This window comes from Pteronotus mesoamericanus, unplaced genomic scaffold, assembly GCF_021234165.1.
Source record: "Pteronotus mesoamericanus isolate MK-2021 breed Mesoamerican mustached bat unplaced genomic scaffold, CSHL_Meso_final scaffold_167, whole genome shotgun sequence".
Taxonomy (NCBI): domain Eukaryota; kingdom Metazoa; phylum Chordata; class Mammalia; order Chiroptera; family Mormoopidae; genus Pteronotus; species Pteronotus mesoamericanus.
The window spans coordinates 12,140,239-12,158,586 of record NW_026555308.1 but is presented as its reverse complement, the minus strand read 5'-3'; the positions used below and the strand labels follow the sequence as shown (position 1 = coordinate 12,158,586).

General features: G+C 43.1%; 2 protein-coding genes across 6 annotated transcripts in view; one reads left to right on the top strand and one right to left on the bottom strand.

Annotated features, from left to right (window-relative positions):
- PDXDC1 (pyridoxal dependent decarboxylase domain containing 1) overlaps positions 1-1,164 on the top strand; it is a 51,917-nt gene extending 50,753 nt beyond the window's left edge. For all 3 annotated transcript variants that reach the window (XM_054589611.1, XM_054589610.1, XM_054589609.1), the window contains one exon: positions 101-1,164. In XM_054589611.1, coding sequence (XP_054445586.1) covers positions 101-360 — 260 coding nt within the window. In that variant the 3' untranslated portion in view covers positions 361-1,164. The remainder of the gene's footprint in view (positions 1-100) is intronic.
- A 1,285-nt stretch (positions 1,165-2,449) lies between these two features.
- On the bottom strand, positions 2,450-16,726 carry NTAN1 (N-terminal asparagine amidase). Of its 3 annotated transcripts, XM_054589612.1 has the most exons (10): positions 16,565-16,726; positions 10,354-10,456; positions 10,212-10,277; positions 9,807-9,915; positions 7,627-7,700; positions 6,398-6,451; positions 5,787-5,840; positions 4,668-4,765; positions 3,219-3,332; positions 2,450-2,822 (listed from the first exon to the last, which is right to left on the bottom strand). In XM_054589612.1, exons 1-10 carry the CDS (start codon positions 16,643-16,645, stop codon positions 2,643-2,645), a joined length of 933 nt encoding a protein of 310 aa, XP_054445587.1. In that variant the 5' UTR covers positions 16,646-16,726; the 3' UTR covers positions 2,450-2,642. The 3 variants fall into 3 exon arrangements, with proteins under 3 accessions (XP_054445587.1, XP_054445589.1, XP_054445588.1); XM_054589613.1 differs by lacking the exon at positions 10,354-10,456 and having other exon boundaries at positions 2,463-2,822; positions 16,565-16,717; XM_054589614.1 differs by lacking the exons at positions 10,212-10,277; positions 10,354-10,456 and having other exon boundaries at positions 2,461-2,822; positions 16,565-16,660.
- Between the last annotated feature and the right edge of the window lie 1,622 nt (positions 16,727-18,348).

The following is an 18,348-nucleotide window of genomic DNA, read 5'->3' as shown; positions in this document are numbered from 1 at the left end:
AACAGTTGGAATTAATAAAGTAGTATCGTTGCACAGAGAGCGTTGTTGCAGAAGTGTCCTTTACCGCACTTTCAGTGTTGTTCCTCCCACTTTTCTCTAGGCCAGAAGCCTTTTAAAAAGTCCCTAAGAGGTTCAGATGCTCTAAGTGAAACAAGCTCAGTCAGTCACATTGAAGACTTAGAAAAAGTGGAGCCCGTGTCTGGTGGACCGGAACAAGAGGCCCTGGAGGCTAACAGCCCTGAGCAACACCCAGGGGCTCCCACCCCACAGGAAGCCAGGCAGGCTGGAGCCTTCCACAACAGGGCCCAGGGCCCAGAAGATGACCGCCCACAGGTAGAAGAACCGGAAAGCTTAAGATAAAATTCAGTGTTTGGTTTGAGACTGTATGAATATTGTGTCAGGAAAGATGAAGTTATTCTGAAAATGTGAACTGTGCCACATGCTAACACAAGAGAAATTACTGTTATTTGTGCTTAACTGGGGTTTTTGCACAAATATGTGCCTGAAAGCCAGGCTTTCTAGGAAGGTAATTGACTTGTCTAATTTTATGGATATAGAGAACAACTATTGTTTCTCTCTACCCAACTGTAGTAATACATTTTATCCCCAAGTTACCGTAAACACTTTTTATTCACAAAGAACACTCGGAATGTCAAGTGCCTGCCACTTGAAACACTTGCTCTTATATTTGTAAACATAAGCATAAGTTATTAGGTTGCACATAATAACTTTTTGGTAAGACAGCTTTCTTTAGAACTCTGTGGGTTCTCTGTTGTTACTGCGGCAGAGGAGAGACAGATAGCTTTTGCCATCTATATTAGTTGGTGTTTAGTTTGATCAGGTTGCAGAGCACAAGTGGATCGTGTTGGCTTGAAGGAGAATGGGTTTCAATGGGATTGTAAATAAGAGCCCTCTCCTGCCATCCCCGACCGCTGCTTTCCCTGAAGACGTAAGGACTGTGTCCACTCCAGCTGTGGCAGGCTGTCAAGCAAGTTAGACTGGGCTGTGCTTGTCTGACTTTCCTCTGCCACAGCTCCATTCCTCCCTTTATATACTATTCGTAAACAAATTAAAGGATTCATCTATTATGGGCAAAGACTCTTCTTGACCATATATATGTGTATTTTTAAATACTGGTAAAGCTTTTAAATTGGCGCAAAAGAACAGACTGTGCTCATTTCTGTGTTTAATATCTGAAAACCCAATAGATGCTACTCTTAAGAGCCTAATAGAAAATGTTATGTAGCACTAAATTAAATTTAAATTCTAAAATAAGTATACCTGTGACCTGTTTCACATGGGAGCTTCCATACCCTCTGTTCCACTAGCAGCTCACCCCTTTGGGCCCAACTCAGAAACAAGAACCTGAAAAGTAGCTTTTCCCAGGCTGATCAAGCCAGACTACTGCTGAAGTAACTGAAAGTCAGCCCTTAATGACTGCCCACGTCTGCTCTTCCAGAAGCATGGCATCCCTTCATCTATCATAGGTGATGGCCATGTGCCTCTAATCTAGCAGTCAGTCTTGAGAGACCCTCGGGTGGTGGGAATTCACACTGGGTTTGTGGACTCTAGTATTGGAAGCCTTAGTTACACCACGGCAAGCCTATAATTACACTCTGATTTAATGTGATTTCTGATATTTGGCACTTGTCAAAACGCAATTTTCCTTTTTCTTTCTCTCTTTCGTGCACATGATGAAACAAAGTCTTCCCTGTTTTTTTGGTGCAATGAAGTATATAGCAGATAAAATGGGGAAAGGGGAAATTATCACCTTTAACAAGATTAATTTTTAAATGTTTTTATATATATATTTGGAATTGTTAACTTGGTTTTGCTGAAACAGAATTTCACCCTTGAGATACTATTTGAATGTTGGTTTCAATAAAGGTTCTTCAAATTGTTACCAGTGAGTTCAGTTCATAAATCTTACTATTAATCGAGCATAGTGACTTCCTTTAGGATAGATAGCAACTTCAGAAAAATAAAGATTTCTTAAAATTTGCATCAGAATCACAATTTGGGCATTTTAATGACCTTATATCTAAAAAAGCAGATTTATCAGTGGTTTTGTGTAACACTCAGATTAAATTTAGTCTCATGGGAAAACTATCTGTTTTAGAGATAATTATATAGCAAAACAGTGAGATCAAACCCCGCTTGTCTTTCCAAACCTTTCATCTCATTCATCTAGAAGTATATCTATATTAGTTGTGGATTCGATGCTTCTAAAATATTTTGGGGCCCCAAAAATACCCTCTGTGATATGTATAAATTCTCACTGAACTTTACTGCATCTTAAATACTGTTTTTAAAGCAAATTACAATTTTTTCTTTATTCACTAATTTTATAGCATTAGAAATACTTACCTAAGCCACTGAAATAGCTGTCATCGATTAGTGAGGTAGGTGGCTTCTGCTCTGCCCCTTACTACTAACCAAACAGGAAAAGCTGGATGTCCACTTTTTAGCAAAGCAAAAAGTAAACTTAAACAAATGCCTTTGCCAAAATAAGATTTTATTTTGAAAGTCATTTGAATGACACTAAGACTCAATGGATGTAGATTCCAAATTCACATTCTGTCCAACCCCCACCAATGGTCTCTGTCATTCCAAAAAGTTGCTTTCTTTGGTAATTCCTATTTTTAGCTTCCTGGAGAAGAGATCTTTTCCCATAAGCCATCTTCATTTTTTTTGTAGAGGAGAGCTTTATTTCCAGGAAATAGTGTATTTGTTGGAGATGGATATTTTTTTAAAAACATCAAGGTAGACCTAATATGTTCAACAAAGTGGGGGGGCTCAGCCAGAGGTGAAGTGGAAAGGTTCTGGAAAAACAAGATTTGAGACATGAGAAAATAACCTCTCTCTGTTCCCTACTTTGATAAAGATGTTGAATAAAATATCCTTGTGTTCCTTAAACATTAATCAGGATGTTCTCTGACCATTATATAAATATATGTACATTATAAAATTACCTAAGAACTGCGATGTACAGGTTAATGAGAAAAAAAGGTAGTTGGTTGCTTACTGCCTTATCTATGCAAGTGTCTGTCCAAGGCATTACTTATCCCCAGTTGATAGAGAAGTGGGGCCTGTCAGTGGCCTCCTAAAAATAAATACTATCAAAAGCAGCTATTATTTAGTCTAAACTCTTTGTTTTCTTACAGATGAGGAGACCAGGGTCCAAAGAGTTAAGATTTGCCCAACCTGTAAATTCTCACCTCTAGTATTTGCTTATCATCTTGCTGCAACCAGAAATCCACATGTGGAAATGGCATCCAGGAATACGGTCCTATACGAAGTTGTTCTGTCTTTGCATCATAAATACTGATCATCTAAAAAAGAACATTTCAAGGGTAGAATTTAAGGAATGCCATCAGCTTCTCAAACCCTACCATCAAAGCAGGTTCCAGTGTAGTCCAGCAGTTAAGGCATTTATCTGAATGATAAGCTTTACAATTTTGTCTCCTAATAACAAAAGCTGCTACTTACTGAATACTTCCAACTGTCTGGTACTGCACTTTGTGGGTAATATATTTTGTTTAGTCTTGACAACAATCCTGCAGGAAGATGGCATTCTTCCCATTCTGGTTGAAAGCCTGAGGCTCAGAGAAACAGGGCACACAGCCACAGCCACATTTCCAGTAAGCGTCAGAGCTGGGCCTCAAACCCAGGTGTATCTGACTGAAGTCCACGTTCCTTGTTGCTACACAAAACACTGCCTCATTATTTATGCCCAAGCAGCTAAGTTACCTTGCAACTTACACAATGCCTGTTGCCTCATCAAAAGAAAGGAAAAATGATCTGTAAAAATGCTAATTTGCCAAATGATCAATTCTCTGAATTCTCAAATATGTCCATGGTCGTTCTCAGCTTAACCAGCATGTTCAATTTGGATTACTGAGACTGAATGAAATAGATTTTGAATACTAGCTAAATCAAGGCTATTATGGTACTTGAGGAATTATTAAAAGGGACCCTAAAAATGTTAAAGGATTGGCAGAACCGGTCACTCTGAATCCAAACATTATTTTCCAGTGGGAAAATCAGTATTTCATGAATGAGCAGAACTCTTTTGGGTGCTCTGAATGTGATTTTCTTTCACACTTTATGCATTTTTGAAGGATTTTTTTTCACCCATTCCTCAAATGGCATGTCAGTCTTAGGTTTTTAGTTTTCTAACTTTTAAAATTAAAATGTTATTTAATTAAAAAACAAACTAAGGCAATTAGACTTTTAAGTTGATTTGATCAGTCTTTTGATCAATTTGTTCCAGCAGGTTGCTTTTTAGTGACTTGGTCCAAAGGTGTGTATGATCCAAGATGGAGGGGAGAAACCTCTCCTTCCCCCTTCCTGGCTCTTTCTTTGTAGGTAGTTCTTAGAAAGCAAAAGGGGCCCGTTCTGTTTGGATTGGGTGCTGGGGGTACACATTACCCTCCTTTACATCTTTAAGGCAGAGAAGTGGGGTCTTGAGCTTATAACCTAAAAGCATTCAGAGAGAAACAGAGACAGAGATAGAGAATGTGTATATGTGTGTGTGGCAGTTCCTAATTAATTTGCAGCTTTAAAGAAGGTGACACGAAATTTTCATTTCTAAGGTCTATAAGGCTTTGCATTTTGATACCCTTTTTTTTCCTTATCCCCTAACATAAAGATGATTCCAGACTCACTGGTCCTCCTGTTAAAGCTCGTGCAGCACGCAGCTCCTCCTCCGGACCACGATCTTGGAAGGAGGCTCTGTATATCTCTGCAGTTTTAATGTTGACAGCTGTGAGGGACAACAGGATGACTCTGAGTTGGCAAAAGACAAACATGGAAAGTTTGCACAAGCCTACAGATCTCCCACCATATATAACAGAATATGGATAAGTCTCTTTCAGAAAGAGAATAGAGTGGAAATGGAACAAAATTATTTGTAAGTGCCTATAGCTTTCCCATTCCTGGGAGGGAAAATGCAGTTTTTTACCCAAGCATCTCACTCTCGCTGAGGCCTGAGCTGAACTAGGTTCAGTAAGACTGTTCCAGGCCAAGAGCCGGCCCCGGGGAGAAGGCACTCCATCTCAGACAGGTGTGTGGCAAGGCCTTCCTGGTCAGCCCCGTGACCAAATGTGTCTGTCTGCAAGTGGCTGGGGGTGATCGTGGCCAAGTTCAGTGTTTTGTTTGTATACTAACTTTTACTACCCATTTTAGACATATAGAAAATTATAATGAATAAAATAACGCACATCTGTTTACCCACTGCCCAGCTAAATACATAAACTACTACTATGGTAGAAGCCCTCTGCAAATGAGCCAATTTCATCTATATCCTTGGGAGTCTTAGTGGCCGTCACAGGAGGGCCCGTTTCTGGATTTTCCCTAATCTGATAGCTATACTTTCCTTTGTGTACGATCTTTGTTCTCAATCAAAACCCTACTTGGCTCCCTACGTGTAACAAAATTATTATGCCCCACTCCAGCCCTTGGAGCCCTGGCTGGAGAGAACACAGTTGGCCACCTCAGGTGAGCACAGTGCCACTAACACTCCCTTACTGCGGGCACTGTCCATGCTATGTATGTGCTACCTGGCTTTCTCCTCCCAGTCTTGAGATGTGGACATTTTCTCCCTTCTGTAGATAATGCTTAGAGAAGGTAAGCTACTTGCCCAAGGTCCCCCAACAAACAGGAAGCTAAGGCTGTGACATAACTGACATCAGGGGGCTCACTAGTTCACAGAATCGGCCTCTAACTAGAGCCTGCCTTGTCAACATGTGGCCAGCCTCCACCTCTCAAATAAACACACTACTTACCAATGCCATAAATTATTGGAAAGTGGTTTTCGTTTTCTTCCCGGTCGTTTAATTCTAACAAATAAAAAACATTTTTTTAAGATCCAATTTTTAAGAAATACGGAACAGCTGCTTTCATTTTGTAAAATAGAGGCCAAGCAGGAGCCCTCACTGCAAAAGGGAGAAAAACAGACAATGAAAGCGATGGCTTTCCTGCTTCCTTGCTGAGTCCCAGAAGCACTCAGGTTTATACTGAACAAAGTGCCACTTGCAGAGTTAGCGCCTCCCAGCCATCTACGGGCTCAGCTGTCTGCCATACAAGGCAGCAGCTCCTGCCTGGGGGTGGTCCCTTCTCCTGCCCAGGAATACAGAGGAGGCTTCTGAAAATCCCAAGGAAGGAAAGATGGGTTGCACTAAAGTGGGTCAGCATCTCAACTGAGACTGAGCAGGATTTCGACATTGGGAAGGAGGGGAAGGCCAATCCAGCAGATGGAAAAAGCCAGAACAAATGTCAGCAAAGCATCAACAAATTGTGTCTTCTAGGACTGAGGTACTGATGCTAGGTCCTGCTTTAAGGGCAAGGGCAAAACGTTCCTGAAATCCACAGTTTTGGAAAAGATGGCAGGACTTACCTGTCACACATAATGTCACTAAGTGAATGTCATCTTCTTGTCTGTCAAATTCACCTACAATTAGAATTTTAAAACTGCATGTCAGAAAAGTTCCTTTAATTAGCAGAACATATCCTGAGCAAGTCAAAAAAGAGATGGAAGGATGAAGCCAGCTGAGCCATCTGTTCTTCCACCGTTTCAGCCATAACCTGGTCTGTCCATCAGAGGCCAGATCCGGTGAACTGACACCACGGATCCCTATATGCCACGCGACAGCCATGCTCCTAGCCTTAAGCCCGAAGGAGACTGTGGCCAAGGCTTTCCGTTCCTCTCCATTCTGAGAGGCTTGGGGGGATAAACTAACTCAAGATTTTTCTCTTCCTAAGTAACTTTTTCTGATTATCTGACTCATAAAAAATTTGATCACTGCCAAAATTTGGAAAATACAGGAGATTATATGGAAATACAGGAGAAAAATGGGCTTTCAGTGGTAGAAGTGTATGGATTTTTAATGCCCATAATTCCAGTTAGTATGCTGTGTATTCCATACTTTCCTATGCACAGCTAAGCTCAAAGCATGTAGACAATTTTATATCCCAATTATTTGGTAAATGTGTATATATATTTTCCCATGGAATTCAAACCTCTTCATAAGTACTATTTTATAACAGCTACATAATTATTCCTCTACTAATGAACATTAGATAATTTCCTGCTGTATATGTTCTACTGCCTGTCTTTGGGCATAAATTCAGTGCACATTTCAGATTATTTTCTTAGAATAGATTCCCAGAAGAGGAATTACTGGATCAAAGGATGTGAACGTTGGTAAGACTTCACCGTAATGCCAAACTGCTTTCACAACAGGTTGTACCGATGTATATTCTGGTACTGTGCGAACATGTTACCTCACTGCCTCACAGTTAATTAACACAGAACAATATGCTTCTTAAAAAATACTTGCTCATTGAATAGGGGGAAAATGGTATGCTCAGTGTCTTCATTTTCTTCAGATTAAAATGGACACTTCTGCCTGGAGGGTGGTTCTGTTTTTACAGAATTCTAATCCTCATCCAGTTAGCCCCTAAGAATTTAGCTCTCTGCAGGTCAGTCTTTATGGAAGATTCCAAGCTGAGCAGTTTGTCACTCCAGAAGGGTGTGCCCCTCTTGAGCTGTGTCCACAATGGACTCATTCAAGCAAAAATGGGTACAAATTTTTATCAAATTTGGGGGGAAAACAGTGAACTTACTAAGAAGCTGATGAGTAAGTTTTTGTGACAATTGTCTTTCATCACTGAAGCCGCCCACGAGGTGCATCTCCAGCCTGGCAAAGAGATGGGACGGTGGTCAGAAGCCAGCACAACGCAGCCACAGTGTGCAACGGTTTTGCTTTGAATGGTAGTTCTCAGCTTCCCTCACTCTACGGCAGCACTTGAGGGCCTTGTTTGTGCCATGACACACACACAGGACAGCTGTGTGGCTCTCTGGGGTAAATGGTGAGGCTGCCTAGGCTAGGCAAGCTTCCAGGGACCCTGTCCAGGAACCCAGATGGCTGAGTGGCTTTATATCTTATCACAAATATGATGCCGCCTCCACGCATTAAGTGAGGAACTCTGCTCTGGAAGAATATCACTCTATCACACTATTTACCCACCCAAAGCAGGATACCTCCAAAAACCTCTTTAATGTCTTCGCCTAAGAGGAACTGGGGTGGAAGAGTGGGAGGAAAGACAACTTAATGCTGACTATAGACAGTTCTCTGGGTTCTCAGGGACTGAAGTGGGCCTTCCATGGTGCTGTCTCCTCTAACGCCCACCTCCCCTGGAGAGAGGAATGGTCATCTCCATCCCACAGAGAAGGAAATTGGGTCTCTGTCTAAAGCAGAAGCTTATCTACCACGTTCCCCTGAAAGCCGCATGAGAGAGAAAAAAAGTGTTCTTAGAGTTAAATAAGTTTGGGAAACCTTGCCTCCTATAACCTCTCCCTAGGAGTCACAATACACACTAGCAACGAAACACCCTAAGAAGTCCAATGGTTGGAAAAAACCAAACTAACTTTGTTTAGCCCTGTGTTTCCCATGCTAAACCTGTCTATTAACTACCTGTCCACAGTCTGTAACAACCTTGGGGCTAGTGCCTTTGGAAAGTACGGCTCTATTTCACACAGATGTGAAGAATGACTGGAATCCCTAAGTGAGCACGCACAGGGTGAAGCATCAAGTGTCCTCATGACAGACATTTAAAGGAAGAGGAGCAGTCGTCACCATGGCTTTGCTGGACACGGAGCTACAGGTTTGCCTTCTGAATCGTAGTTGCAGCAAACCTTTCAGAGTGACCAAATTAGTTCCATGAACAGACCAGGGTTATCTCACAACTGCGTTCCAAGAATCAGGGAGCTGGGCCTCCGGCCAGGCCCCACTATGTAATCAGTGGGGCCCATTGCAAAATGAAAAGGCCGTTCAGCAACTGCACAGGTCGCACGTCCATGAAGCTGGCCCAGCCTGTGTCACCAACACAGGCAGAAGTAGGATTAAATTTAAAAATTGGTCTGTGTTGTACTAGTGAAACGCTGAGAGGCTTCTTCTTTTTTTTTTAATTTCTGGGATTCTAAGAACTTGTACATGAATGAACTAGTTCATTCAATGGCTACCTTAGATTTCAAGTAAAATGAGAGCAAAGCCTACGAAGTCTGCCTAATGAGAGAGAAAGAAGAGGGGCCTGGGGTGTGAGCACAGGTCAGACCTGTGAAATGGAGGTGGTGACACTTCCTGTAACCAGGGAAAGGGTTAGATGCTGTGATGCACAGCCAGGTCAGACATCAGGTCGTGTAAGGACTCCATGATGAAACCACTGATACTCTGACACTTAAAACAATACCCCCTAGCCCACCAGCCACCCTCCATTTCTTTCCTGCCTTGTTTTTCTCCATGATCCTGTCCACCATTTAATATTCTACTTTGCTTACCGAATGGCTCCTTGCTTTACAATATGAACACTGTGGAGGCAGGTCTGGTGTACTCTGTCCACCACTATGTCCTTGGCACCTATCACAAGTTCTTGCTCATAGAAAGCTTTCAATAAATAATTGCTGAAGGAATGAATGAATGAAGAATTACCATATCTGGGGAGTGACAAAAACAATGTCTAACATATGAACATTTAAAAATATATCACAGAGAATAAAACTACAGGTGCAAGGTCACCCCTTTCATTTCCAATTCAGCACTGTTTCCTTGCCTGTACCCATCACCCATTCATTCACTCAACAACTACTGACAAGAGGCCATGCTGGGCCAAGCTCTGTTCCAAGGGAACAAGACAGCCACTGTGATAGTGACATTCTGTGTTCCTGTAACAGCTCCCATAGCTACTTCCTCTACACAAGGGTGCAAAGTTCCTCATATCACAAAGTAGAGCAGTGTGAAGCTCACCTTCCACATTGAGTGTGATCGGAAAAGGATTTTATGGAGTTCATGATCAAGGGGACCTCAGCTTTGGTGTCGGTTCCATCACAGTGTGTCAGGCAGGTAGCCCCATTACCTGAAGAACAAAGGGTGAAAGGACTCATGTTATTCCCGATGAGAATCAGTAGGCGAGCCAAGTCTACTCCTGTCCACTCGGACCGCCTCATCTTTGGACATCCTGTAAGAAAAAGCAGAACCTGTGCTGCCCAGCCAACCCGTTCTGACCAGGGCGACAGGGAGACACCATGCAGACCAGAGAAAAGGTAAGCGGGGTCAGGTCTCAGGACACCAGGACACTCAAATCAAGAAATGAATGGTCCCAAATGTTGGGTCAGTTTAAGTAATGATTTCCTTTCATCTCTCTTGCCATACCTGTGTGCCTCAGGACCACAATGTGACAAGTGGTGGCATCATCAGAACCCAGAATGGAGATGGAGCCTGTTTAAAAAAGAAATAAAATAAAATATCCAATAGCCTTTTGGGATAATGCCCAATTCACTGCTTCCTAACCTACCATCCTTTGGGGAGGTCACTGCAAGCTCTCTTTGCTGAACATACAGAAGGCCCTGGGGTCCCACTTGTTGAACAGACTGACCTCTGAGAAGTCTGGCTCTTTCCTGTTTAATTAAAAAAAAAAATAAAATAGTGATGGAAATTAGTGAGAATTGAGTAACTAGAGAGGTGGAGAGAGCCAAAGTGTGCCCTAAATGGGAAACACACACTTGTAGGTCTGAAGTATGTGTATTATTTGACAGAAAGGCTAAAATAAAAAGGTAGCAGTAACTATCATGTGGAACAATGCAAAGAAAAAAAAGTTCTGTTCCTTTTTAACCTATAAAACAAGATTTTAGTGCCTATGGAATGAAATGCAAAAATCCTTTCCCACAATTCTTTACTAAAGACTATGAGGCTCTTCATGGCTTTACAACCATAAAGAGATTCAGATTATATGGCCTAGTGGGTCAGTGGCTCAGAAACCACATCCCTTCCTCCCTTTCTTTAAAGGTAGAGGGGTTAAGACCTTCCCTATCCTCTAATCTGGTACTCCCATTCTGTAAATCTGTAGTGAGGAAATGATCTAAAATCCCTGTATTATTTAGAATGAATAAAAGCTGGGAGCAGCAATAGGACAGGTAAGTAAATTGTGCAGAACTAACTCACAAGTACTAACTGCATGGTCATGTAAAAGGAAGACTATGGGAAACTAGTTTTGAAATGTACACTTAAAAGCAAGATTAAAAAGTATAAAAAAATTTAAAGCTATAAACATGCCATTAATACAACCATGCTAAAATGTTGCTACACCAAGGGAAAAACACTGGAAGGAAATTCACCAGCATGAGCATGGTTATGTTAAAACAGGGCAAACACAAGTTAATTTAACTGGGGTCTTTTCTCTAGTCTTTAAATCTTCTATGATGTAGTTACATTATTATTAAGTAGAAAATCAAAAAGGAGCAAATCTATGAAAGTAATAAATATTAGGTGTCAACATTTTGTCTAATTGAACATTTGTATAAATTCTTAGGCAGTAAACCTGGGAGAAAAATTCAGGCGGTTAAATCCTTGAATGAAAACTGAATTACACATTTTTTTCAAAAATGTCAAATTGATACAACCCTAAATATCATAATTTCCTTCTTACTTGCAATAAATAAACTAAATGAACAAATTCTTACCCAGATGTGTAATACAGAGTATGCATGTATTGTCTAACTGGAGAATATTTTTATAGTCTTAAACAGGTTTCTTGCCATATCTCATGATTGGTGTGAATTTAGGTTAGTATTTACTAAAATAGATATTAAAAAAGCACAATGATCCACTTGATGAGTTATACAGTGTTTTAATGCACTTCCATTAATTGGAAGCAAAGCAGCAATTAGAACGAGACCAGCCCTTGATTTAAGAAAGGAATTGAGAATTAAGTAGGCTACAGTGAAGAATTAGATTGGCTTGGAAGTTCCGCCTGCTGTAGAAGTCGATGAGAGATAACTGTGGCCGATTGTTCTGAAACGCACAACACTCCTTATAGGAGAACGCTTTCATGTTCATACCACTTTCCCCCTCACCTAAATTCAAAATAACAAAAGAGAATTCAGAGTTTCCTTTTCATCATTCCTTTAATACATACCTTTGCTTTGTTCTTTTGGGAAGAGTGTCAGGGAGGGAATAAAGGCAAATTTTTACCATTCATTTTCATAGCCGGGCTACTCCCCAAAAGCAAAGCTACTTGTGAGAAATGATTATCACTTTCCCACCCAAAATCAAAATGAGGTCTTTTTTGACATAGCTCCTAATGGTCCCCAAGGAAAAGAAGCATGGACTACTAGGAGAACGTCACAAGGCAAAAATGGTATGTTGCATCAGTCTTCCATTTTAAGAAATAAAAAAGGTTCTCTGGGAAAACCCACAGCCAGTCCTACCTTATAAACTCACATCCTTTCTGAAATAAACAGCCCCAGCTTCCTCAAATTTTTATATTCTCTGGACACTAAAATTCACTGGAAGAAAAAAATCTCTTTTCCCTTGGTCTTTCTGTGCTACCCCTCACCCTCATTTCCCAATCCCTATTCAATGGAATAGGTTCTCTTAACCCAGGGGACAGCAAACGCTTTTCTGAAAAGGGCCAGCTAGTTAATATTTTGGGCTTTGCAGACTGTGCATTCTAGCATGAAAGCAGTACTGCCCACATGTACGGAAATAGCTGGCTGTGTCCCCAAAAACTTTATTTGTGGGAGACAACAAAATCTGAATTGCATATAACTTCACATGTCACAAAATATTATTATTTTTTATTTTTCTCCATTAAAAATGTGAAAACTATTCTTGGCCCCCGAGCTATCCACAAACAGGATTTGGCCTGTGGCTGTAGTTTGCTGCCCCCTATGTTAGCCAATCACTTAGCTGTACCTTCAAGGATGATCGCAGACCCCTTACCCCTGCTGCTATATTCTGTTGGTTCTTCCTTCAAAAACAGGAGAGCAGGTATAAAACTGCTTTGTGAACTGCAAGGCATGGTGCTGTGTAAGAAATTATTATTAACAGGTACAGCTCTCAAAATAGCCTTTTTCCCCACTTGTCCTACCTTATTTCAGTCCTTCATGGTCGCATCTCAATTCCTGCCACAGAACTTACATGAAGACAGAGAGCAAGACAACACTGGCCTTGGAGTGCCCTGCCTTTCACTGAGTGACCTCAGGCACGCTCCTGACCTTCTGTGCTTCCATCTCCTCCTCTGGGAAATGGGATGATGCTGGCCACTCCCTAGGTTGTGTGAGGATTAAATGAAAGCAGCAGATTTGTTGAGAGTGACTGTCACCATTCCCTACCCATTTCTTTGACCCCGAAGGTCTCCCTTGCCCACGCTATCCTCCTCGAAGGCTGCCAACATAACTGCCTCAAAACATGGACTTCGTTACATCACTTTTCTGCTCAAAAAAGGACTTTCTGAGCCCAGCAACTTCACTTGTAGGAGTAATTACAGGGTTTATAAATATTTAGCTCTGTGAATGTTCACAATAGTAAAAGATTATAAGTATTTCACATGGTTAAAAGTAGGAGCAGCTTTAACCAGTGTGGCCCGGTTGGGCATCGTTCACAACACAAAATCTCGCCAGTATGAGTCCCCATCAGGGTACATGCCTGAGTTTCCGGGTTCTCCCCCAGTCCAGGCACATAAGAGGGGCCAGAAATGGCTTTGTCTCCCTCACATCAATGTTTCCCTCTTTATCTCCCTCCCTTCCCCTCTCTCTGAAAATAAATAAAATCTTTTTAAGAAAAAAGTAGGAACACTACTTTTTTGCATTCACATTGTGGAATTCTATGGAACCATTTAAAAGACCTTGCAGGACTGGTTACTGAGCATCCAGTGACTGGTTAAGAGCAAAGACTTTCGACAGCACCACCCAAAGGAACTTTCTGTAGTGATGGCAACAATGTGTATCTGCGCTGTCTCATACAGTAGTTACACGTGGCTGCTGAGCACTTGAAATGTGGTTAGTTCAGTTGAGGAACTGATTTTTAAAGTTTATTTAATTTTAATGAATTTAAATGTAAACAGCCACACATGGCTGGTGGTGACCACATTGAGCAGTGCAGCTAGAGAGACAAAGACAGACTGCCAGGGCTACAGCACTTAACAGGATGTGGGACCGTGGCAACATACTCAACCCCGCTGTGCCTCACAGTCATCACCTTAAAATGGAAGTAGCAATAGCACCTAATTCATAGACAGTGGCGATCAGCAAGGCCCACTGCATTACTGTTACCATTATTCTATGCTAGGCTTAGGCAGGAACAGGTTTGTAACTGCTGGCACTGCATACTTACAACACATTTTTACATGAAAAATAAATCATAAAACATAGTATACTCTCATTTTTATTTTTTAATAAAGATTTAAAAAAAAGATTTATTTATTTTCAGAGAGAGGGGGAGGGAGGTAGAAAGAGAGGGATAGAAACATCAATGTGTGGTTGACTCTCAGGCACCTCCTACTGGGGACCTGACCCACAACCCAGGCACAATAGGAATTGAACCTGCGCCCCTTTGGTTCACAGACAGGCTCTCAATCCACTGAACTACACCAGCCAGGGAATCGTTTTTTAAAGTGTATCGTATACAAAGGAAAACTCTGTAAGGATATTTACAAAAATGTGAACAATAGTTGTGGTCATAGATTACTTTTTCTTTTTGACATTTATATTTTTTCTTTTTTTTTTTTTTTAATAAAGAGGACACACTACTTGTTATAGAAAAAGTTAAACCTTTCATTTCCCCCCACTGCTTATTAGTTGAAAGGTCCATCCAATCCCCTCTAATCCAGGTAAGACCTATCTCTCTGGCTTATCTTCACTCTTCTCCTTCTTACCCTCTCTGTGCCAAGGAAACGGGCTAGTTCACCTGCCCTCAGGTCCCTCCCCCTCCTGCCCATCGCAGCTGTTGAGCTTGCCCAGCTAGAAAGCCCTCCCCTTTTTTCCCCTTTTCAAATCTCTCATCCCTCCATCCTCCTTCCCTTAGACTACTGCAAACAAGAGTGACCTTCCCTCCTCCATCTTCCTGTAATGTGAATTGGTCCCCACTACACAGCCTTTCTAGGCCACGTCAGTCTAAATAAGCCAAACCCCGCTTCAAGACGGGCCAGTCACCATGATACATCACCACATCCCCCCTCCCTCTACACATAGGGGACTGCCATGGTCACTGATCTTCTCAATTTCTCTTGCAGAAATTTTCAAACAGACATTAAAAATGAGGTGTCACCTAGTTTTTCCGGCAGCTGGCATTTTTTTCCCTTGGCGAGTCCCACTGCTGACTTCACTAGTTAATGGTGGGACAGTGACACAGTACAAGGAAAGTGCTTAGCACAATGCCTAGTGTCTGGTAAGTACTAAGAATGTGTTGACAACTATTACTAGAAATGCAAAGTTTAGAATCACTGAGCTGTCCTCTTTTCAAGTCAGTAACAACTCCTGACCCTTGGGGTCATTTTGTTCACTCATTTGTGTAACAAATATTTACAGAGTGCATATTCATTTCCAGCCTCATCTTCCATTGTCCTACCGTCTGAGGATACAAAAACTCTACCTGCCTTCAAGAAGCTTACATTCTGAGGGACCATCAAGGGGGATCAATGAAACTAGTATGCAGACAAAATAATTACAATCTATGCAATTTTAGACAGGAAACTTCAGGAATACCTCCCTTAAGCCTACAGACCAGATCGAGTTTCTGCACTTCACCTCTCAAGACTGAAAAGGGGCATTACTGCTTTATGGCACTTACCAGTTTATGATATTTTAATGATTCTGTGATTAAAAACATCTCCCATCCCCCAACTAGACTGTATATGCCCTGAGAGTAGGTATAGAGGTGAACACAGGACGGTGCCCAACATATATGAGAGGCTCAGTAAGTATCACTGAAGTCAGTTAACTGATTCCCCGTTAACTAGAAGTGGAACAAGTAGGAGGTTTGCTCCCCTATATATTTTTTTCCTTACACTAAAAACCCCCTTCCAAACCGTTTCTGCATAAGCATGGGCTGAGGGTTCAGAGATCTATTTTGAGGACAAAAGCAGGAAAACAAAACAAAACCCTGCCATCTGGGCGTGGTCCTCAATTCGGCCCAGCAGTGGAAAAGCAGGGCCCTTTCTTCTGCCTAAAATTAACCGGAGCCCTATGCCCCGGGGGAGGAGGGAGAAGGGCCGGGGACCCGCCAGGATACCCCTGCCCAAATGCTGTCTCAAGTCCAACCCGGAATAACCGCCTGCTTTCTGAGGACCCCAAAACGATGCAGCGTCCACAAGGGGTGGAGATCCCTGCGAGTGCTAGTGAACACGGGCGGCTGCTCAGATTTGCCCAAAGGGGCCAAGTCCGGATTGGGGGTTGGGACCGCCCGGTTTGGGAACAGGACGCCCTGGGGTGTCCGCCAGCCGCAGTGCTGTGCAACCCTGGGCAGGTCACCTAGCCTCTCTGGGCCCTCGCCCTTCCTCTGGAAAAAAAGGGCCTCGGTAGATGCCCTCTAAGGTCCAAATAAGGTAAAAGCTCCACAGATGCCTCCAGCGAAGGCAGAAAGTTGACTGCCAGCGGCCCGGGCTCCGGATGTGCCGCCAGCACCTCAGCTGCGCCAAGTTTGAAGTCTGTTTCGGGGAAGAGCCGGTGGTGGCGGTGTGGTGTGGAGGGCTCGGGCCGCTCGAAGCCCCCCGCCCGGGCCCTGCTCACCTCCAGAAGTGGGTGGGCTCGGACGAGGTCCCCGGCAGACTGCGGCAGCCGAACTCGCCGCCCCTCCACCAGCAGCGGCATCGCGGAGCCGGCCACCCCGGCAGGCCCAGGGAGGCGGTGGCCTCCCCAGCCGCGGGCTGCCCGCCGGCCCTGCCCCGGGGTCGCTCCGCCCCGCCCCGCCCCGCCCCGCCGCGAGGGCCGACGGGAAGTGGAGTCCGAGAAGACCACGCAGCCCCAAGGGGTTGAGGAAACCTAGGGTGGGGCCGCAAGGCCCCATGGGAAGTGTAGCCTAAACTCAAGGACTGTGGCCCGCCTCCTCCGGAAGGGGCGCTGGGAAATGTAGTCCTGCAAGCGTGGAAGTAAAGGTAGGGGAGCTGAGCCTAATAGAAGAGTCTTTGCTCCTAGAGCTATAGCGCAGAACCCAGATCAGGTAACCTGGCTTGAGTGCGAGGTCCGGGGGCTAACCGCCTCGGTTCACAAACGGCTCTACCACATCTCGTTGTAACTTTGAGCAAGTCTGAGTTGGGAAACTGTGGTGCACCACAGGAATGTATTGTGAATAATAAACGCACGCCACTTTTTAAAAAAGATTTTATTTATTCACTTTAAAGGGCAGGGGAGGGAGGTAGAGAGGGAATTATCCATACGTGAGAGAAGTATCTATCAGTTGCCTCTCGCGCGCCCTCTACCGGGGACCTGGCCGGCAATCCAGGCATGAACCCTAACCAGGAATCGAACCCGCGACCTTTTGATTTGCAGGCCCAATTCACTGAGCCACACCAGTCAGGGCCACACCAGACTTAAACTGGGAAAATGGCGCCCGAACTTTGCCAGCTCCACATTTAGAAATCATCAGTCACATTTGGCACTTGGCATTCAGTTGGCACTCAGAGACGGGAGTAAAGATCAGCAAGATACTGCAACAGTCCCTACTCAGCCTTAAATCACGCTGGGGTTCTTATTTTGGAAATACCACTCAAATAGATCCAACTCCACAGTACATTAACAAAAATTTTTTAAAAAAAAGTGATGAGATGAAGAAGAGCCATGTCATGCAGAGCAAAAACCATTAAAATGTAATCATCTATATTCTACCTTCTCTTAGTTTTTTAGAAAAACTCCTAGGGAATTCTAGGGCAATTGTTAAGAACCACCATAATTGGCAGTGCCTAGCAGTGGGCAGACCCTGGCCCTTCCTCTCCAGTTTAGATGTCTTAAGTTGGAATCAAGAAGTAACATGGGTGAAATGGAAGTTATCTTTATCTTGAAAAGGTTTTTCTGTGGAAGTGCTACCTGCTTTAGACTTCCTCACAAGATAGCCAAATAGCTATTAACTGACTTTACATGCATTTCCACTGAATCCTCACAGCCTCGAGTAGCTATTAGTTGTTTCCACTTTACAGCTCAACAAAAGTAGAGCTTTGAAGAGCATTAAGTCACACACCTGGTTAGAAAGAGAAGTCACTTATTAAGGAAGACCAGACCATAGCTGACACACAAAGGAATGGACCCTGGTTCTCCTTCACCAATTGAAAATCTGCTTTTCAGTAAAAGAGAAAACTGCTTGTTTTCTTTTCTTTTTTTTAAAGATGTTTATTTTTAGAGAGGAGGGGAGGGAGGGAGAGAGAAACATCGATGTGCGAGATACATTGATTGATTGCCTCTAGCATGCCACCAACTGGGGACCTGGCCTGCAACTCAGGCATGTGCCCTGACCAGAACTGAACCAGCGACCTTTCAGTTCGCAGACTGGTGCTCAATCCACTGAGCCACACCAGCCAGGG

Coding starts and splice junctions, on each gene's coding strand:
- NTAN1 (XM_054589612.1), bottom strand. CDS start 16,645: ATGCCGCTGCTGGTGGAGGGGCGGCGAGTTCGGCTGCCGCAGTCTGCC. Junction 10,278..10,353: donor AGTGACCTCCCCAAAGGATG/GTAGGTTAGGAA, acceptor TTTTTTAAACAG/GCTCCATCTCCATTCTGGGT. Junction 3,333..4,667: donor GAGCTTTAACAGGAGGACCA/GTGAGTCTGGAA, acceptor GTTCTTTTTTAG/ATGATCAGTATTTATGATGC.